Source organism: Fusarium redolens (assembly GCF_020744475.1).
Source record: "Fusarium redolens strain MPI-CAGE-AT-0023 chromosome Unknown BKA55scaffold_48, whole genome shotgun sequence".
Classification (NCBI taxonomy): Eukaryota; Fungi; Ascomycota; class Sordariomycetes; order Hypocreales; family Nectriaceae; genus Fusarium; species Fusarium redolens.
In genome coordinates this window covers 23,290-44,557 of record NW_025763711.1, presented here as the reverse complement: position 1 = coordinate 44,557, position 21,268 = coordinate 23,290, and the positions used below count along the sequence as shown (strand labels likewise).

The 21,268-nt window shown below is 38.4% G+C and overlaps 3 protein-coding genes across 3 annotated transcripts; 2 read left to right on the top strand and 1 right to left on the bottom strand.

Moving 5' to 3' along the window:
- Window positions 1-2,360: 2,360 nt before the first annotated feature.
- On the top strand, window positions 2,361-2,804 carry BKA55DRAFT_587654 (uncharacterized protein; the record flags this gene model as incomplete). The annotated part of the gene is made up of 2 exons (XM_046194689.1): window positions 2,361-2,579; window positions 2,623-2,804. The coding sequence occupies one exon, from the start codon at window positions 2,361-2,363 to the stop codon at window positions 2,577-2,579; it is 219 nt and encodes a 72-aa protein (XP_046040677.1). The 3' UTR covers window positions 2,623-2,804.
- Window positions 2,805-2,971: 167 nt separating this feature from the next.
- BKA55DRAFT_587652 (uncharacterized protein) lies at window positions 2,972-3,875 on the bottom strand. Its single transcript, XM_046194688.1, has 3 exons — window positions 3,462-3,875; window positions 3,105-3,414; window positions 2,972-3,050 (listed from the first exon to the last, which is right to left on the bottom strand). The coding sequence occupies exons 1-2, from the start codon at window positions 3,693-3,695 to the stop codon at window positions 3,286-3,288; spliced, it is 363 nt and encodes a 120-aa protein (XP_046040676.1). The 5' UTR covers window positions 3,696-3,875; the 3' UTR covers window positions 2,972-3,050; window positions 3,105-3,285.
- Window positions 3,876-11,001: 7,126 nt separating this feature from the next.
- Window positions 11,002-13,079, top strand: BKA55DRAFT_668986 (uncharacterized protein; the record flags this gene model as incomplete). The annotated part of the gene is made up of 2 exons (XM_046197930.1): window positions 11,002-12,123; window positions 12,283-13,079. The coding sequence occupies 2 exons, from the start codon at window positions 11,002-11,004 to the stop codon at window positions 12,928-12,930; spliced, it is 1,770 nt and encodes a 589-aa protein (XP_046040675.1). The 3' UTR covers window positions 12,931-13,079.
- Window positions 13,080-21,268: the final 8,189 nt, after the last annotated feature.

The window sequence follows — 21,268 nt, the reverse complement described above, 5'->3', positions numbered from 1 at the left end:
TGATCTTGAGGTGGGGAAAATAGTGAACATACTGTTGCATGGCTTCCATGACCATCTAAAATGATCAGTCTCGCATCAGAGTCGTCGGCAGGCGTAGTCTGGGGCAGATAAACTCTTTCAAGCCATTCAATGCCTATGTGGTCATCAGTCCACCCGTTGGGCGATGTTATATAATACCAGTCTGCTATCTGCTTGAACTCATCAAGAAACCACTGTTTCTGGAGTTGTTTCCCCTTGAATATTATGCCAGGAACTAAAGCGCGGCCGTCAGCGGTGATAGCTTCGATGAATGAAGTCCAATTCCGAGTTTGTGGTCCCTTGAGAAACGCCTTGCGCTTCGGGTCCGCGCTTCCAACGACCAGGCTATCTAGACCTGAACCCAGAGGGTTAGTCGGCCAAAACTCAAGCATTGACAGGGAATAGAGGTGAATGCTTGCCGAAACCAGTCATAATACCCCCCTCATCAACGTTGACGGTGTTTTCAGGCTTGATCCAACCATATTGGCCCTCCCTGATATCAAAGTACCAATGAACCGCTCTAGGTGTGAAAGAGTCGAACCTCTTGGCTTCTTGACGTCTGCCCATCTTGGTCTTTAGGTCTGCACGGCGATTGATAAACTTGTTCACCCAGTTGCGTCCTAAGTCGGGATGTTCGCCCTGCTGTCTCAGCAGGCCCATGACGCAAGCGCGGATCTGACTGTGGGACGGAGCATAGCCCAAAGACTCCTGACGGAGTATCCAGAAAGCGAGCCTATCCTCTTGGCTCTTGGACAAGCGTCGATAAGGGTGGACCTGCTCTTTCACGGCCCCGCGGCCGTTAAGTCTGTCGATTAGAGTGCTCCGAGGCACTCCCCGTCTCTGAGCGGCTTGAGGAGGTGAAAAACCATTATCAGTAACATCCAATATGGCCTCTGCCATATCTTCCTCTGTGTATTTCCATCGAAGTCTTGACCTAGGCATTTTCATATGTTGTCGCAGATAAAGGCCAAAAAACACAGAAAAGAGCGGTGAAGAACTTGATGATCGAATTAACACTATTTCCATATCACGGTATGCATACATCGCGTACCCCGCACAGCCTTAGAGGGCTACAATCGTTAACTCCAATCATTTCTATAATCAGCAAAGGCATTGTCCTCCAAGTAGCTATTTATTTTGGCCAATATTTGTGTAAGTGAAGTTGATGAGTTTTGGTGAAGCTTTTTTTATTTTGCTTGCCGAAAGAGGGGTTATGCCGAAAGAGGGGTTGTGGATGGTAAGTCTTAGATAATATTAAGATATAGATTGGGCAATTCGATAAGGATTGGCGTTTATATCTCTCGGCCACGGAAGTTCCCGGGTGGGTATCGCTACAAGGGGGTCGACACAGGGGTTACAGAAATTAAGATCAGCCTCTTAATTTAAATCATGCCCCAGTCTTACGCTGTCGGTGCTGGCACGGGCAAGGCTGGCTGTCCCAACGGACTGGGTCAACTTTGGGCGGGAACTGGGGATCCAGGAATTTGGAAGAAGGGGGAATGGACATGGTGGTGAGGATGGCGTGAGGGACCAAGCACGGTTCCGGAATTTGTGGAAATCGTGAGGCTCAAGTTTCCGCGTCCGGCGCCACGCTCTCTCTTCTCTAATCGACGCGAAGCAGCTTATGGGGCAAAGTCAGAGATGCTGCCATGCTGCATTGACAAACCTACAATTTTAGCTGAAGAGAGGAAATGTGAATAACTAACGTCCCAACGGCATCGAGCGGATGTCATTGTGATGGCATTTCCGAATAACTAGCATGATGGCCATCATTGTTCTGTATCATCTGTGTGTAGGTCTTGGCACAAGGACGAACAATTCTGCAACGAGCCATGCTGGAAGCCAGGGGCTTGGCAATCAGCCAATTCTTGCGTTCAAGGTCCCCTACTAAGCTGCCAAGCGCGCTACAAGGACCCAACTGTTGGGCTCCAAGCGACTGAATGCCTCCAGCAGGCAGTGAGGATCACGGAGGCATGCGCACTCATGCCGGTAATAAAGTGTCAACGGCAGAAGCGATCTACCGTAAGTTTTCTGCAGTCAATCCATTCAGTCAGCGACTGTATAGAGAGTTTTAGATCATTCTGACCCCAAAATTCATCAACCATGACAACATTTCCGAATCAGCGAACAGGGGGGCACGTCCCACCAATTCTCGGCGAAACGTAGCCTGCGTCACTGACCCAGATTTACATCTATGCTTGAGCCCAGCCTCTGCACCCGCTGGGTTCACAAACCCATATTCGATGGCTCCATTTCAGTCGCAATTCTCATATGGTTTACCTTCCCACAATAGTTTCCAGCTGTCCTATATATTTACCGGTTCCTGTTATCCACATCCAGCCATGACCGGGCTAGTTGGATTGTCAGGGCGCCAGCCGCCTTCGTTCATCCTCGCTCTTGGCAAGGATACCAGGGAGCCTCTCGAGAGAGCAATTGAACCGGATGACACCCAGGCCATGAGCCCGCGGATGACGAGCGAGGAAGTCGAAGCGTTGAAGCGTGAAATGCATACTGAACTGCACCGGTTAGTGAAGCCTGTTGAATCTCCCTATGCACGTTAAGATGTGCCCGAGGAACTCCCTCACGGGAACTGCTCACTAACGATTGTTGCTGTGGATATAGGCATGCGACAACTTTGCGGGACTCGCTACTCCTCATCTTGAACCGCGTTGAGGCAGTTGAGAAGGGATACGAGAAGCTACACAGCAACCAAAAGGTGCTGCAGAAATATATGGAGGACTTAACTACCATTCATCAGACCACAGCTTCGGACAGCCACGAGAAGCACTGGGCTTTTCTTGCGGAAGTTTTCGTCGTTCTCCCGAGACCAACATACAACATCAACAGCTGGAACTCGACTTGGAACTAGCTTCCCCTGACTTGATCAGCTTGCCGTTGCGGGGTTTTTAGCTGGCACAGCAGGGTCTGTGAGAAGTTCTATGTTCTCGGATCACTATTATCCTCCTAACGAGTTCCTGCTTGTCGTCAATGCCACAAAGAACACTCCCACTCTACTCACAGGAGGGATGTTTCTGCACTTTGTTAAGACAGCTAGGCAGAGCAACAATTGTCCAAGATCAACATACAATGAATTCGATCAGTGCGGCCGTCGCTCCAGGGCTAAGTATCCATTACATATTAACAGTCTCCCCTCCCTCTTGCCTCGGCTGCCCCCAATAGCCTGGCGGCCCTAGAAGTCCCTCATCACCTGCCGCGACATCCACATTAAACCTGACCATGTCGATGCGCAAAACATGTATTGGAAGATTAGTAATGTGGAAATAACATCTCAAATGCAGCAATTGTCGACTGCAGTACTGTGTGCTCTTCTACAAGAGATCTGTTTCTCTCCTCGAGGAGCGCAATGTACTCTCTCGCCATACATATAATGGCCTCCTATTCTATGTAAGAATTATTATGTCACGAGTTGGGTGCAGACTAACCTTATCTCCTATCAATTTAGGCGTTCCTCCTTGCGGATCCTTCATTACACTCTCCTCTCCTTCCTTTCCCATTATAACTCTCATACTAGAGATACTATCCCGTAATTCGGTAAATGTATCGTTCAACTGCGTGTCGTGGCGCTTCTCGATTGTGCACCTGGGCGGGGCTTTCGATGGTTTGTGACGGCCCGAGTTGCATGCCGGTGCGGTAGAACACTCGGGCTTGATTACCATGCTGGAGGAGAGGGACAATGGCGTCAGTCTATACGGTCTCTGTAGCTCGGGAGGTCCCGAGGAACGGTCGGATACGGTGCGAAGACAGTTGGCACCGGGGGAAGGGACGGGATATATCTTGAGGTTGAAAGGGATTGCCGCGGCACTTGAGTCCGTGGTAGATTGGAACGCCCTAAACACTTCCCTCAACTCAGGCTGCGCTGAAAATAATGGCGTTGGAAATGCTCGCATAATAATTCGCACGATGTATCCGGATGTCTCTTTCTCGATATGCCCCAATAAGAGATATGATATATCCACTAACCCAGAAGACGTGGTACAAAGTGGTACCGCATTTGCGCCACTACCTTTTGACTACCCTATGCAAACTCAAGGGTTTCGTAATACTAGCTGATCATTGGATCGTGTTCTGTGTCACCTTGCCGATCAATGGGGTCCAGGCCAACCTACTGGGTCAGTTAATGCAACCATGGCCTGATTTAGTGCATCACTGCCTATTACAGACAAAGCACGGACGTGGTGACGGAGGACGGCTGGACGACGATCAGGGGTTTAGGCTTGTAACTCTACCATCTGCCCTGGGGACGATCGAGACAGCTTTGGCGAAATATGGGTGCAGCAAATGCTCGAAAAATTATTTATGTTCATTGACAGCCACCATCTCGAAAGGAGCATGTTGTTAAGTGGGCATCTGAGAACTTACTGCGTGGGCTGAAGTAAGCTGGACTGAAGCAGCCTGCTCCTACTCCGGCAATCGGGAGATGTCAGCAATGGCTGGCAGTCTTTACCATACCTCGCCCCGCTTCGACTCATTCCTCGGGGTTCAGGGCGGCTTACTGCCAACACATCGGGACAGAACCGCCCCTCAAAGATTTATAATGCCAACAAATTACCATCCAGCAGGTTGTAATGCTAGCAGGTTACTCATTTAACAGTAGGATTAGCTTCGTCTGCAGGCAGATGTATTGCCGACAGGTTGTTATGCTGACAGCGTGTAAAATCATGTACAGAGTATCATCTTTGACCACTATGGCATCATTCTTCTTGGTGAAACAATCGCTGCAGGCTCTGTCAGGGTCTAGCTAGGAGGCTAATTTACTATTTCACTTAAATAGCTGGAGGCTGCAGCCTTACATATAATAAATCTTATAACCGTCACTGAGAATATCGAATATGGTGGTAAATAGAACCTTTAGTTTTTCAGATTCCTCGACCTCGTCAACACGCGAGTCAAGCCAGGGGGCTAATCTCTGCCCATTACTCCCAGCTCCGCGCCCTCATCCGGTAGGGACCCATGCCAAGCATCGAACAGCTCCCTTAGTATGAAGAAGGGACTAAAGAGTTTATATATCTTTAGCTTGCGGGTCGTGTCGACAACGGAAAATCAAGATACGCCACTACCAAACCCAGTCTCTTTAAACCCTAACCTCGGGAAGTAGCCCTTCTCTTAGAGGTCCATTTAAACATGGGCTAAATGGTTTGCATAGTGCAACAGTGCTCGGCCGACATGTTCTTAGTGCCGAGCCAAGCATATCGATCGTGTTTACCGGCAAACACCTGAGGGTAATTATAGAGAGGTTAGAAATGCTTTAAGTGTTGCATCCCGCTGCCGTTGTCTATGGTGCTATACAGACTCGGCTAGAGACTGAAGTCCATGAGACTGTCTGTTGCATTTGAGCCGATGCCGATGCCGAGACTATCGCCCGTCAACTCAGCACAGCCAATCTCCTTCTTTAAATTCAACTGGAGCCTATAACCAGATATCACTATCAGTTTCTTTACTCACCCCTAATTCCCTTATACTTACAAACTCTAAGGAATCCTTTTATACACTCTTTAATTTACAAGTGGAATAAGAAAGATTACACCGGTAATATTAGTATCTTGACAAGAATGCAACGGCTTCTGGGCCTCGCCGTGGAATGACTGCAGGGTGTTTGTTGAGCCAGACAAGAATGGTGTCACGTTCCTGGATCGTGTCGATGCTCGATGACCTCCTGGCGTTTCTCTCGAGCCTCTCGAGGAGGTCGCAAAGCAATCTAAAGGGAAATGGCATGTGGAAAACGATAGCGATGAGAAGGCTAAAGGTAAAGACGTAGGCACCCAATTCTCACAGTATGCACTAATATTGAGGGTAGTAGGGAGCTTTGCTGATACCTGGCTTTCATTTAGGAGCCAGTCAGCTGCTTATATAGCTGGTCACTCACTAAAGTCTAAGTCGAGGAGCCGACCTCTCTGCAAATGGATCCATGTCCAAGCAGCATACTTTTGGATTCGTCATGCCTCCCGGGGCTTCTGTTGTCCGCTGAAACCAACTGAGGTCACCTCACTGGCATAAACTCCCTTCGAATGCCTTATGGCTTCCTCCAGCATGGACGGTATGCATGAATTCTGAGCTCATACGTCACGCACAGGACGCCGAAGACGATGCCCACGACTGTGGACGGGTCGATGTGAGCTCGATGCATCGTAGGACAAGAACGAGCAGAGTAGTCCAGCAAAAACAAAGGAAAATTAGGCTCAAGGTGAGTATTATAAAAGTTAAGAGTTCAGGTATCGGTGTCAGTTATGGTCGACCCTAGTGCTTTAAAGAAAACCTTTCCCCTGCGCAAGAAAGAACTGACTCTAGCTTTGTTCACTGGCAGCTTGAGGCGCCGCGCTAGATATCGGCAAAACCTTACATGGATTGTATGCGGAACGTTGGGTTAGACATGTTAGTGAAACAAATCTTTATGTGGAGCAGTTATAAACTTTGCCTAACAAATGTTGCGCCTCTGACCCAGGCTCATGGCGAGGTTTATCTCCTGGTCTCACCTTCGACGGGCAATTCTGGATGAAGCGATCAGCGGCGCAAGCCGCCCGACTGTAGCATATGCAGGGGTAGGGCGCAGCATGCCACTGGTACGCATGTTCAAAATGACTTCCGCAGGCAACCGTTAGGCGTCCCAACCCGCTGGTACCGGGCTGCATTTTGGGGTTCAAGAAGGGTCCAGGAGCATCACCGATTACGCCACACCTCACCTCCCCCTTCACCACGATTTCCGCCGTGGAAATGTGAGAGATGGGCCCCACCTGGGCAGCCTGCATTGAGCGAATCGGAATGCTTAGCGGCTTAGGACGCAGCCGTGTCAAACACAGCAGTAAAAACACATTATCACCAGAGGCACAGAGTCGACGTAGATGTCTGCTTGACCACGAAGCCTCTGGATCCGTCGGGGCGGCTAGGCATTTCGAAGGCGGGCGCAACCTGCCTCGCATGTTTCAGGGTCCTTTTTTCCGTCCTCTCTAGGACAGATGTATGTTGAGGACGCGCCTCAAATCAGCCTGATGGAATAGCCCAGGGACAGTTGCACTGCTCTCAACCACCCACCACTGACTCGGTTATATGCTCCTGTTCGTGGGATGGCGAGGGAGCCACGTCGTCTTTGTTGAAGCTAAATTGGCTTTATTCCAATCGACACCACCTGCATGCAGAGCCTCGTTTGCCAATTCACCCCTAGGAACACAAGGATCAAGAGTCTCAAACAAGATAGGAGTGACAGAAGCACGCAAAGTATTAGACCAACTCCAGTTGATCTGCTTGAGCGGTTGCATGGAAGAAGATGTAAAGAGTCAGTGCGGCGGTTCACCGAGGCCAGGTCCCCCGTGAAATTACGATTCTAAGTCCACTATCGGGGTATATGGCCATCTTTTTGAGAAGGATACCCCGTAAAATTATAGGGACGGAGCTTGTCCCGCCAATAATTGCATGCCTGTAGAATTTTCTGTGCAACGTAGAGCAGCGTGGAGATAAGCATCACTGGCGTGGAAGAACCGCCTGCAGGGATGGTGTCAATTGAGGGCTTAACCAATCAAGCGCCATTTTGGATGACCTCTCATGAAAAAGAGCCAGCCGCGCATGGGTATCCCACTCAAAAATTATGCAGCAGCCTGACTCGGGGCTCACCAGGGGATCCCAATTCAGAGCTACTTCCAGAGTACATTTGGACAGCTAGACCGTCAGTCAATGTGAAAGGTACATCATTAACAGAGCACACATTGCCGCCCGCACACACTGTCAGTGTGTACGCAGTTGGTATGGGTGTCCACTGTGGCAACTGACTAGCTACGACCGTGCAGTGCCGGAATTCAACTGGTACGCAAGTGGTTTTCAGTAGATACCAACTCAGTAGACCTAAGATGGCCTGCTCATTCAACTTGCTCAGCCTTAGAATCCTCACAGCGGGAGTCAAACATAACCTTCAACACTCCAAAACCGTCCCCGTCTTCGTTTTCGTGATCAAACTGCAGGTATAAGTAGGGTTGTGCTTCTCCTGCAATCCCTCAGCCTCCCAAAGCTATCCATCACATTTTTCAGCGTCATACCTCCCCGCTCCAGTCCTGCCCTATCCATTAATAAGGGCAGATTTAGGGGATGCCACACTCAACCTCTACTATGTCTCCATTATCGGCCCGAAATGTGGCTAAACCTCCGCTTAGGTGAACCGACTCCTTTCAATCCTTTCACTTCTTTCAAAGTTCCTCTTGTCCTTCACATCAATATCTCGCATCCTGCTGACCCTTGCCTCATCCTTCTAGTTCCAGACGAATTGTCTCCGTACCGAATGACCCCAGTTTTTCCGTCCGCCGGTTCTGGGAGCATCCTCCGCACCAACGAGCCCCACCCGGCTTCTGGAAGTCTCTCTCAGTCGATGAGTCGAGGAAGAGGGTGGAGAATATTCTTAAAGAGCTAGGCTTTCCACCACAAAAGTAACAATCTCTAAGGCAGCATATCTAGTGGGATCTGGCCGGACAGTTGGCACACAGTTGTTGCGGACTTGAATGAGGATGCGGATGTCTTTCTGTGGGTTGAGTTCTGGTTCGGGCCTTGGGCTGGTTGGTCTGTGGCTGAGGGTGGGACTGGGGTTGGCTGGGTATGCTAAGATCTCGTAGCTGCGGCAAGCTTGCCGGGACGGCCCGTCTGTTCGAATCTGCTTCTGTCTCGGTTAGGGCGGGCCTTATGTCTGCAAAAATCGTAGTAGTTGTTTATGTCGACAAAGGTTCCATTGTCTCTTGAACAAAATATTCGACCACATGGACGTTGATCGCGAGCTCCGGATTTGGTGTCGCAAGGCTTTGGCTATGTTGCATTGCACGATGCCTCAGGGACTGGGACTGGCATCTCACAGAGAACATCACAGCCACTGCTTCCCTGCCTTTGAGCAAATCGCTGCTTGACCTACTGTGGAGTCAAAATGAGATCCATTGTGTCCTAGCCGAAAATTGTCGGCCGAGATTTTTCGGGCTAACGTCTCGAGATTCCCGTCTCCCCACTTGTAGGGTTGTTGGGTCACGTCCTTAAGATTCTAGCAAGTTCCACGAGGAAGTAGGATGACTTTACCAGGCTTGTCGCAATACTTCCTGGGGAACTAGCAGGTAGACGGCGTGAGTGTAGGTGAAGCAACGAACCATGGCACGAAGCAAGTCAATACACGACTGGAATGGTCAGTATGCACTGTTGAGGGCAGAATCGGCGGGCGGAGCGGTCGGGCTGAAGAAACATGAGTGGCAGTGCCGGCGACGGCAGGATCGCTCACCAGAGTCGTCGGCAGTGGAGGGCGTGCTGCCGACGGCTGTATTGGGCAAAGGGGGGCCAGGCATAGTGATTGAAGGGCACGAGACCCTGACGCCAGAATTGTTCAATCACCGCGGCGGAAGTTGCAAACTCACCCTCAGTGAACCGAGAGAGCATAGTGGCTCGCATCGACCAGCCTCAACGTTGAAGGTTGCAGAACCCCAAACAACCCCCACCCCCCTTTTTGTTCCTCTCTTCTCTCTCCTTAAAAAGAATTAAAAAATTGATAACGTGCTGATAAGCGAGTGGCGCGCAAGGCCGCAACCGCGCGACAATTCGCATTCAAACGCGTATTTCTCTATAGAGGACCTTCAAATGTGGGAGAAAATCAGCAGGTCGTCGAGGTGCTCAGCTTCGCCTGGCCAAGTCTCGATCCTGAACGGGGAGGTGGAATGTGGGCGTAAGTTTGAATTGACCCCCTCGGCTTTACCTGAGTGGGCGGGCGCAGTACTCCGCCCTCAACCCAGCCCAAATTCCTGGATCCCCCAGCTCCCGCCCAAAGTTGACCCAGTCTGTTGGGACAGCCAGCCTTACTCGTGCCGGCACCGATGGCGTAAGCCTGGGGCATGATTTAATTAGTCATAGTTCTTAAAGGCTGATCTTAATTTCTGCAACCCCTGTAGGCTTCGGTATCTGTCTTGGCCTGACCCTGCACATCCGAACCATGACTTGGCGTGAAACAGCAAGCAAGGGGCCTGCCGCCGCCCCATTTTGAGCCTCAAATTTCCCCGCCTTCGTCTCCACCTGCTTTCCCCGTTGACGATCTTGAAGCATGATATGGATTCGCATTGCCCATGGGTCTTGACTCAGTGCATCAAAGACCCAACTGAGGCGGACTTCAAGGCTCTGATCCTTGCGATGTCGATGAGAGGCCTAGCCAGTTGGCCGAAAGGATCCAAAGTGAACCAGTACGAACGATGCTGTGTTTTAGGTACCTTTGCTTTCCATGTTCACAAGCTCGTCTATGATTTCCCCAAACATCAACCTTGGGTCGCTAGCCTAACGAATTGCCAAGACATAGTTTTGTGCGGCTTATTTTGCCAGCCCCGCCATTTTAGTATGGTTGAAAAAGAAACACAAGCGGATAAGAAACAAGTTATGCCACCACGTCCACTCGCTGCGCCGCCTAGGGCTCTGCATATACGGCCCGAGATAAACACAGAATCCCACGGTGATATCTCCTCGTTACGCCCCGGACACAACGGGGCCCATGAAGCCTCACTCTGAGTTCAGATGCTACGCACTGGTAAGGCAGACTTAAAGCAACCTGATTCAGAGAAGGCGGTGTGCTGCGCAACTTGCTCTGTGCGTCAAATCAGATCTCTTTTCTTACACCTGCACCCAGCGACGCCGGACATTCGGCGGCTGTAGAGCCTGAACGCAGTGCGTAGGGTGAGACAAGACAACTCAAAACACATGTGCCCGAAACCCAAGTCATCTTAAGTCCGTTCACCAAAGTACAAATAGAGTGGCCTCACTCATGTTGATCAGCTTAACCTATTCGACTTCGGAACTGACTGCGCTCGTGGTATTCTTGACCTCTCTATAACTTTGGCTCTGTTCTCTTCCGCCCCTCGTCAGTAAGCCAGTCCTTACTGCTATCAGAATAAACTTGACGTTTCGTTTCCCAATTTAGTCTGTCGGTTCAGGCCTGTATTATTCCCGACTTCAGATCCAACTGCAGCCGATACGATGCGGCCCCGAGCAGTATCTTATCTCCTGACACTCCTTATCTACGCTCGACTTGCTACAGTAGCTTCGAGTTATAGTGATAAGGCGTGTTGCAATAGAGCCCGCGAGAAAAACGCTTTTGTCTCTCCCAACAATGGCATTGCCACTCTCATGGATAACATCGTCTGCGGGCAGAGCTACAATGAGTCTTATTCGGCCGCACCTGACGCCTACGTCACTTATAATTTCTGCAAGAGCGAATGCAGCGGCTGGGGCATCTCCAGCACAGACAACCTGGACCAGTGGGCTGGGTCAATTGTCCAGTTCCTCCTTCCATCCGTCATCTTCAGCATGAACATCCCCAGGCGCTTCGAATTCATTTCGTCGCGATGGCTGGAAGATTTGGTCTTGAGGAATCAACATGGTTGGAAACGAGCCGTATTGTCGCTGCTAATGACGATACCGGCACTGCTGTTTGTTACTGCCGACGCCATTATATGGGTTATGGCTATCATGAGCATGGCGGGCCCGATGATGGTCGCCGGGCTGCACGAAGCACTGCTCGACTTCAAGATTCTAAAGGCGTTGGAGAGGAGGACTTACATTCCGGGGAGAGTCGGCGGTGAGCCGAATGTGCCTAGCGAAATCGCTCTGGGCCCTTTGGGAGAAAACGTGGCTAGGAATAACGTGGCGGGTGAAATTATGCCCAATGACCAAGGCATAGGTGCCTTGAGGGATAAGGTAGAGCTCCTGGTGACTGTCCTTGCTGGGAACCTTCAGCTCGAGCCCTACCGCGGCAACCTGATTGTGTTGATTTCTGATGCGCTACTGGCTACACGGAGACGTCGGTCCACGGCCGCGACACCGCCTCGTCCGCAGACACCTCCAGACTTCCTCGCACCAGAAGGTCCTGAGGTTGAGGAGGCTCAAGGCGACAGAGTCCAGATGCTTGCCTGGAATGAGGCGAACCAGAACTATCCGAGCATGGCCGAGAAGCTCAAGAGGCTCATGACGGCGCAGTCGGCTTTCGGCGCCATCGTCGGGGCGGCGATCGTTTTCTACCTCGGCGCCTTTCTCTACACCATCCTGGACCTCCTCAACGATAAGAGTAACCAGGATGCCGCCATCTCGCTGGCTTTTGGCGTCGAGTGGATGATTATCGTGCATGTCGCAATCGTCAATGGGTTCCTTCTTGCCAGCAACAACCCTAGTCCGGTCACCATGCTCATCGGGCGGCCACCTCCGACTCGCAGGCCACTAGTAAGAAAGGTATTCCCTCCGGTCTATGACGGTATATTCCAGCCAGTGTTTATGTGGCGCCGCGGTGTTAATAAAAGGGAATGGCTCGAGGAGGCGGGAGCGTGGCAGCGTGGCAATCAAGCGTTCATGGATGACGTCCGAGTCAAGAAGCGGGAGTATCTAGGCTGGATCATACTGCCCACCATCATTCTTATTTCCCTGCCACCGGCGGCGGGGGCGGTGGTGGCGTGGCAGACTCCCCCAGCTGGTTGGGGCTGCCGGTCACTCAGCTTTGTCACTTATGCGGGCTTCCAGATAGTGCTTACGCCGTTGTACTTCATCGCCACACGCAGGACGGTGCCGAGGACAATGTCCCAGCGCGTCATCCGCTGGCTCTGGGTTCTAGTGTTCAGCCTCACACTCTTGCTGGCTCTATTCACCAGCATCGCGACGACTCTCATGCAGATCATTGGAGTCTTTCGGAACTGCTTCTGTTACGTGAACACCGACATGTGGCTCAACCTGGACAACGCTATTGTTAACGTAGCTTCTGACACGAAAAACCGGAGGAGCGCAAGCGACGGATGGATTGTTATGGGCGGAGTTGCCACGGTTTTCATGGCAATTTGTTCTTTTTTCGGGTGGTGGTTTCAGATGAACATCCGGGCCACGTTCGAGGATGCGATTAGGGATATTGACAAGTCATTTTAAATCGAGTGTACGATAAGTGTAGGAGCTTATGGCTGCCCATCATTGGACCCGTCGTTGACTATCAATGTCGCAGGTTAGGATAGGAAAGACGGACTCACATGGCATCGGATTAAAACAACTCTGATATTAAATAACTCTCTCTATTAGCCAAATTGTAGCACAAACCATTAGTGGCATGAGAGCGGATGATGATTGTGGTGGTTATTGATACATCCGTCTAGCCGGGCGACATCTTCCAGGGGCGGATGAACGTAGGGCAGCAGCGAGAACGGTTATAGGAACGGGCCACGTGACGTGGCGGGCTCATTGCCACCTTGTTTGTCAAAGGTGCACAGCCAGGCAGCAGTCCGTCTTAGAATAGGCTTTTCCCTTTAGTTAGGGAGGTTTATTTAATGGCTCGTGCTAGGTAAGATAATTCTTCCTCTTGCTCCTGAGTGCTACCTATTTTAGGCATCTTAACCTTTATATTGTATTACCTTCCCTTTCCTGCTTATCCTTACTGATATATCCCTTGCAGCCTTATACTCTACAGTAGATTCAAGATCTTGATAATACTTAAGGAGGGGGACCTAGATAGGACTGTAAGCTTGCATGGCTTCTTCTCAAGTCCGAGCCCTAGTTGACAGCCTCATTAGGCTGCGGAGCATCCTTCCTACCCCTGAGGTTGCCGAGATACCTGGATAGTTGCCCTTCCATCACCTTCTTCATTAGGGAGTTAATATGCATAAAGGAATTACAAGTTAATATCTTATTGTTACGACCCATGCGGCTACGTTACGTGGCCCCCACAATTTCCACCTATTACAGAAGGATTACTTCTCCTAGTAATGATCCTCTTCTATTAGATTACTTGGATTACTTGGATTACTTAGATTATGGCGCTTTAAGACTGGATTACTATGGATTATTAATAATCTTTAAAGATCTAACCTTTAGATTACTATTATTCCTTATTAAGCTATTAGGCTACTTTTAGTATATAAAATATATTTATTAGTACTTTTATAAAACTTAGCTTATTAGTTATTAATAAAGTATTTTTATATTAATAAGCCTAATATATATTATTTAATTATTAAGAGATATAATACTTTATAATACTTAGTATTATATCTTATATAATCTGTAAATATAAACTTAATATAAACTAGTTTACTTATTTAGAAACCCTAATTATTATATATTAATAGCTTTTATTTAAAATATATTATATAATATTAAGTAATACTAATATAATAATACTTAATACTTTAATTTAGCCTTTTAACTTAAGATATACTTAATAGTACTTATAATAAGAAATACCTCTTAACTTAAAAGATATTTTTATAGAGACTAATAATAAAAATAAAGAAGATATTACCTTTACTTATCTAAATACTTATAAAAGGGAAGTTATAAAACTTAAATATAAACTTAAATATCTTAGCTAGTAATATAATAACTTCTTAGAAAATGTAAAGAATAGCTTTAATATAGTTAAAAATAAAATTAAAAACCTAAAGAAAAAGGTAGCTAACCTTATTAAGATTATAAAGGTATTTAAAAAGGAAGTAGAAAATAGTTAAAAACTTTATAAGGAATATATTAAATATATTATAGCCTTTATAATAACTAGAAAAGATCTTAAAGAAATCCTTTAACCCTACTAGCCTAAATTATTTAATAGTAATACTAATAAACTTTAAGGATTCTTTATTAGCCTTTAAAGCTATTAGATATATTACCTTATTTAGTTTATTATTAATAAACTAAGAGTTTAATATAATATAAAATTCCTTAAAGATAAAGTATTATAACTAATAAAACATATTATTTAAGACTATATTAATAAATTATATAAAAAATAATAAGAAATAATAAAATATATTTATTAGAAATATAAAAACTTTAAATCTAAGCTTAGAAATGCCTTTAAAGTAATAAATCAAAAACATATTATAAAAATAAAAATATAATAACTTAAATAAAAAGGATTTACTATAAATTACTTAGTAAAATATTACTATTAAGTAGTTAAGCTTAATTAAGAAGAAGAAGCCTATATAATATAAGTATACTTAAGATTAAAGCTAGAAGTTAAAGATATTATAATTAATATTAGGCCTAAATCTAAAAACTTAAATAAGCTTATAAATATTATTATAAAAATTAATAACTAGTAATATAAATAATATAGAGAAAGGCAAGTAAAAAGATATAGAGGGTTATATAATTCTTAGTAAAATATTAATAAATAATAAAATGCTAATTAAGAAAGAAAAAGATATATTAATATATAATATAAAACTAAACTAGGATTTATAATACTTAAAGTAACCTAATATAATAATAATAAAAGACCTTATAATATATTTAAAGTTAAATATTATAATTATAATTAGTTTAGATATATAGCTAATAAATATCTTTAATTAAAAAGGCTTAGAAATCCTAATTAAGGTAAGTAAATATTAATAGTAATTAATAAATAAAAACCTTAAATAGCTATATAAACCTAAGTATTAGGAATAATATAAAGCCTATATAATATAATAGCTTTATATAAAGGCATTATATTAAAATATAGCTAGTACTTATACCTAAATAGCTTAATTTATAAACTATAAGAAAAGTTTTTAATAAAAGAAAATACTAAAGTAAGAAATATATCTTAAATCTTAATACTATATAAGATAAAGGTAGTTAAATACTAAAGGGAATAATAGAAAAACCTAGAAAATTAATAATAAAAAAAGGAAAAGGATTATACTTACTATCTTAAGAGAAAAGAAAAGAAGAAATATAAGAAAATAAAATAAACTAAAACCTTTAAGATAATAAGGGAAAAGAAATCCTTAAAGTAGGAAATTAAAGGATACTTAAAAAACCTATAAGGAATAAAAATTACCTTTAATATAGGAAAATAACCTAAAGTATTTAAGATAATTAATACTACCTTAATCTAAATAATTATTTAAAAAAAAGAAAAAATAATAAAAAAGGAATATAAAGTAAGAAATAAGATTTATACTTATTATTAATAATACTCTTAAAATATAAAATATAAAGGAGGAGTAATATAAAATACTATATAATACCTCTATAATAAAGATAAATAAATTAAGAATAAGTAAAAGTAACCTTATAAACTACTATTTAATAAAAATAATAGTAGGATATATACCTTAATAGAAGATAGATATTTATAAGGAGCTAGGGAATATAGTAATAATAGTAAGCTTAAAAGCTTATATGTCTAGGCTTATTATATAGTAAATGCTATAAACCCTTATTATAAAGAACTAAAATTTAATATTAAAGATATTATAAAAATATTTCTAACTTATTTAGAATATAATAAACTATTATAGCTATTATATAAATACTATTAATATATAATATATAAATAAGAAAAGGAAGATAATAATTACTTTTTTATTATAATTCTCAGTATACTTAATAATAATCCTTATTAAAAAACAGAGATAAAAGGATACCTAGTATATTACTAATATAAAAACCTTAAAGTAATAGAATTATAATTTAGTATATTTTATTACTAATAAATCTATAAAATAAAGAAACTTTATAAAGGAATTTACCAGTCTTAATAACTAATTAAAAAAGCTAAGAAAGAATATAATAATATAATTTAAATAAAATAGTAATAAACTTATAATTTAATTAACTTTAGGTATATTAAAGAAAATATAGATAGTAAAGGATTATTAAAGTTTAAAATTTATATACCTAAAAACTTTAATATATATATTAATTTATAATGCTTTTATAATTATAATAGCTATAAGGAATAAGAAAAGGAGGAATAATAAAATTTAATTAATAATATAAGTTTAGATATTATTAAAGAAAGTTTAAAGCCTTAAGAGGATAAAGAACTTAAGATATTAATAGAATTTTTTAAGAAACTATATAGTATTAGAGGAAAGCTTATTAATAAGTAAAAGAAAGCTTAAAAATAATATAGTAGATATAAATAAGAACTTATAAAGGAATAATAGGAATAATAGGAATTAAATAAAGTAAATTATATTAAAGGATATATAAACTTAAAAATATATTATTAAAGTTACCTTAATAATATTAAAGTATTATATAATAAGTAAATAATAAAATTAGAAAGATATAAGGTATACCTAAAGATACTTAAAGAATAATATAAAAAATTAGAAGAATGCTTTTAATAGTAACTATTTAATAATAAATTTATTAATAACTATATTAATAATAAAGGTTACTATAATAATAATTATAAATAAACTTATTAAGATACCTTAAGAAAAGTAATATACCTTCTATAAGAATAAAGCTATAAAAGAGTAATAATAAGTAAGAATAAGAAAGACTTAAACTAATAAGTGCTTTAGGAGCTATATAAAATAATAAACCTAATTGCCTAATACTATAAGCTTAAATTAAGGAAAGATAGCTAAATATATAAATTAATAATAAAGTAAAAAAGAACTTTATTAACTTAAGGATAATTATAAAGTTAGAATTACTATAAAAAAAGAAATAATTACTATATTAACTTATTAATATAAAAAAGTAACTCTTTAATTATAATAATAATATAATAAATTAAGAGATTAATTACTTTAAAGTCCTTATTAAAGGAAAAAATTAAGGAATAAGTTTTAATAATATTCCTTTAGGAAAGGAGATAGATATTATCCTTAAAATAAACTAGCTTAAATAATAAAACCTATATATTAACTAAAAGACTAGCTAAGTTATATTTCCTAATAACCCTAATAATAATAGTAAAATAATTATAATAAGTAATAAAAGATCTTAATTTATAATTAAGAGGATTAATATAAATTAATATAAAGTAAAGACTTTATTACCTTTAAGAGGAATATAATATAAGTATAAGATAGGCTAAAAATAAAAATTAGAAATCCTAAATATCTTTAAATAATAAGACTTATAAAAAGATAAATTTACTATAATAAGCTAGGATTAACTTAAGAATATTCTAAAAGAATATTAAATATATAATAAATTATTTAAAAAGAACTAGAAATAAAAGTCCTTAAATATAGTTAATAAGATTATAAAATTAAACTTATAAATAAAAACTTATTATTTTAAAAGATTTATTTATTAAATTAAGGGGAATTAGAAGTTTAATAATAATATATTAATAAAATAATTTAAAAAGAATATATTAAAGAATTAACCTTATTAATAAGATTAATAATATTCTTTATATTAAAGAAAAACAAAAAGCTATAACCTATTATAAATTATAAAGGAGTTAATATATATATTATTAAGAATTAAACCTTACTTTTACTTATAATAGAACTTAAGGATTAATTATAAGGAAAAAAGGTCTTTATAGCCCTTAACCTTAAAGGAATATATAACCTTATTTATATTAAGGAAGGAGATAAATAGAAGATAGTATTTAGAACTAGATTTAGATTATTTAAATACCTAGTAATGCCTTTTAGTCTTATTAATATACTTATAATATTTTAATAGATAATTAATAATATACTTTAATAGTACTTAAATATCTTTATAATATATTACCTTAATAATATCCTAATCTTCTTAAATAGTAAAGAAGAATATAAAGAATATATTTATAAAGTCTTAAAAATATTATAAAATACTAAGTTATTAATTAAACTAGAGAAAAGCTACTTTTATATTATAAAGATAGACTTTTTAAGATATATTATTATATTTAGAAAAATCTAAATAAAGAAAAAGAAAGTATTTATAGTTATAAAATAAAAAGAACTTAATAATATTAAAGAAATATAAGCCTTTTTAGGCTTTATTAATTATTATAAATAATTTATTAAAGATTTTAATAAAATTGCAAATCCCTTAATAAAACTTATTAAGAAGGATAAAACCTTTATATAAAATAATAAAGCTTAATAAGCCTTTAATAACCTTAAATAAGCAATCCTTAGCAAACCTGTACTAATAATATTTAATTTAAATAAAGAAATCAAGCTAAAAATAGATTTATTAGATTTTGCCTTAAAAAGATAAATTAGTTAATAAGATAATATAGGAAAATTATACTTTATTACCTTTTATTTATATAAATTATATAAAATAAAGCTTAATTATTTAATTTATAATAAGGAATTCTTAGTAATTATTAACTACTTTAAGGAGTTTAAATATTACTTAATAGAAAGTAAGTATTAAGTTAAGGTTTATATTAATTATTAAAATATTTTATACTTTATTATAACTTATAAACTTAATTAATAATAATTATATTATATAAAATACTTATATAAATTTAATTTTATAATTATTTATTATAAAGGATTTAAGAATAAAAAAGCAGATATAATTAATTAATAACTAAATTATAATACTAGTATTATTAAAGCAAAAAAACAAGTACTAGAAAAAAATAAAAGAGGAGAATATTAGTTTATTTAGAAAATATAAACCTTAGGATAAATATAAATAAAAGTAACTAAGGAAATCCTAAGAGAATTATAGGAGTTTATTTAAGAATTCTATATATATTTATTATATAAATATTAAGGAGTTATTAAGACCTTAAAATAACTATTATAATAAGGTTACTAAATAATATAAAAAGAAGTAAAAAAGGTTATTAAATAATATAATATTTATATTAAGATAAAAGTATAATAATATAAACCTTATAAAATACTATAATTAATAGAAGTTATAAAATAATTATAAAGCTTAATTATAATAGATTTTATAACTAAATTACTATTATTAAAAAATCCTTTAACTAGAATCTATTATAATAATATTATAGTTATTATAAATAGACTTATAAAATTCTTAATTTACTTACCTTATAGAGAGGTAATAAATATAAAAGCTATAGCTTATATCTTTTATAATAAGGTAATAAGAAAATAAGGACTAGTAAAAGAAATTCTATTAAATAGAGGATTAATATTTACCTTTAAATTCTAGTAATTACTTATAGTACTTATAGGAATTAATTACTAACTTATAATAGCTTTTAGACTATAAGTAAATAGTTAAATAAAATAAATAAATTAAGTATTAAAATAATACCTTTAGTATTATATTAACTATAAATAGGATAATTAAGTTAAAAAGCTATTAAATACCTAGCTAGCCTATAATATTACCTATAATAAAAGTATAAAACTTATACTATTTAATATAAATATTAGATTTATACCTAATATATATTATAATGCTTAGGAACTTAAAAATATAAACCTAGTAATAATTATTATAAGTAATAAGCTAAGAGAAATATATATTAAACTTAAGACTAAGCTAGAATTTATTAAGAAAAGGATATAGAGATATTATAACCCTAAAAGGTTAAAGGGACTAACCTTTATAAAGGGGGATATAGTTTATTTATTTATTAAAAGTATTAAAATAAATTAACTAAGTTATAAACTAGATTATAAATACTTAAGACTAGTTAAGATTAAATAAAAGATAGGGGAAGATTAATATAAACTAAATCTATCTTTAAATATTAAATATTACCTAATTTATTATATTTTAATACTTAAATTAGCTATAAATATAATATATATAAAAACTAGTAATAAATTATAATAAATTACAAGACTAGAAGTATATAAAGTAAAGGAAATTAAAGATATATAAAAAATTAATAAATAAAAGATATACTTAATTAAATAAAAAACTATTTAAAAAGTAAAAATATATAAGAACTAATAAAATACCTTATTAATACCTAATAACTCCTAAAGAACTTTTATTAATAACCTTAAAGAATAAAGAATTAAAAATTAGTTTTAGTTAATAATATTGGCATTACTAAAAGACTAAATATCTAAAAACTACTATATCCTCCTTAATAATAATATTAATTATAAAGAATTTATATATTAATAATAATAAATACCTACTTATATAATAAATGCTTTTAATAATAAATATAAGATAATCTTATAATAGCCTTATTAACTTCTTACTAAGCTTAAGAAGTTTTTCCTTAGCCTCTTTTTTACCTATTTTAAATAATTAGATTTATAATTTAAATAAGAAACTAAGAAATAATTAGCAGAAGGCAAATAATAATAAGAAAATAATATATAATAAGTAATTATAATACTAAAAGTATTATAAGATTAACCTGCTAAGTATACTTAAATAATAAGAAAAATACTTAATTAATTTATAATAAAGACTTTTAGCCTTATAAAAGGAATAAGGTATAATATTAAAACTAAACTTTATAATTAAATTTATTAAATAAATATACTTTAAAGTCTTATAAGATTTTTATTAAAGATTTTATAATATAATAATTAGTAAGGTATATTAAGAAAATAATTAAAAAAGAAAGTTAGTA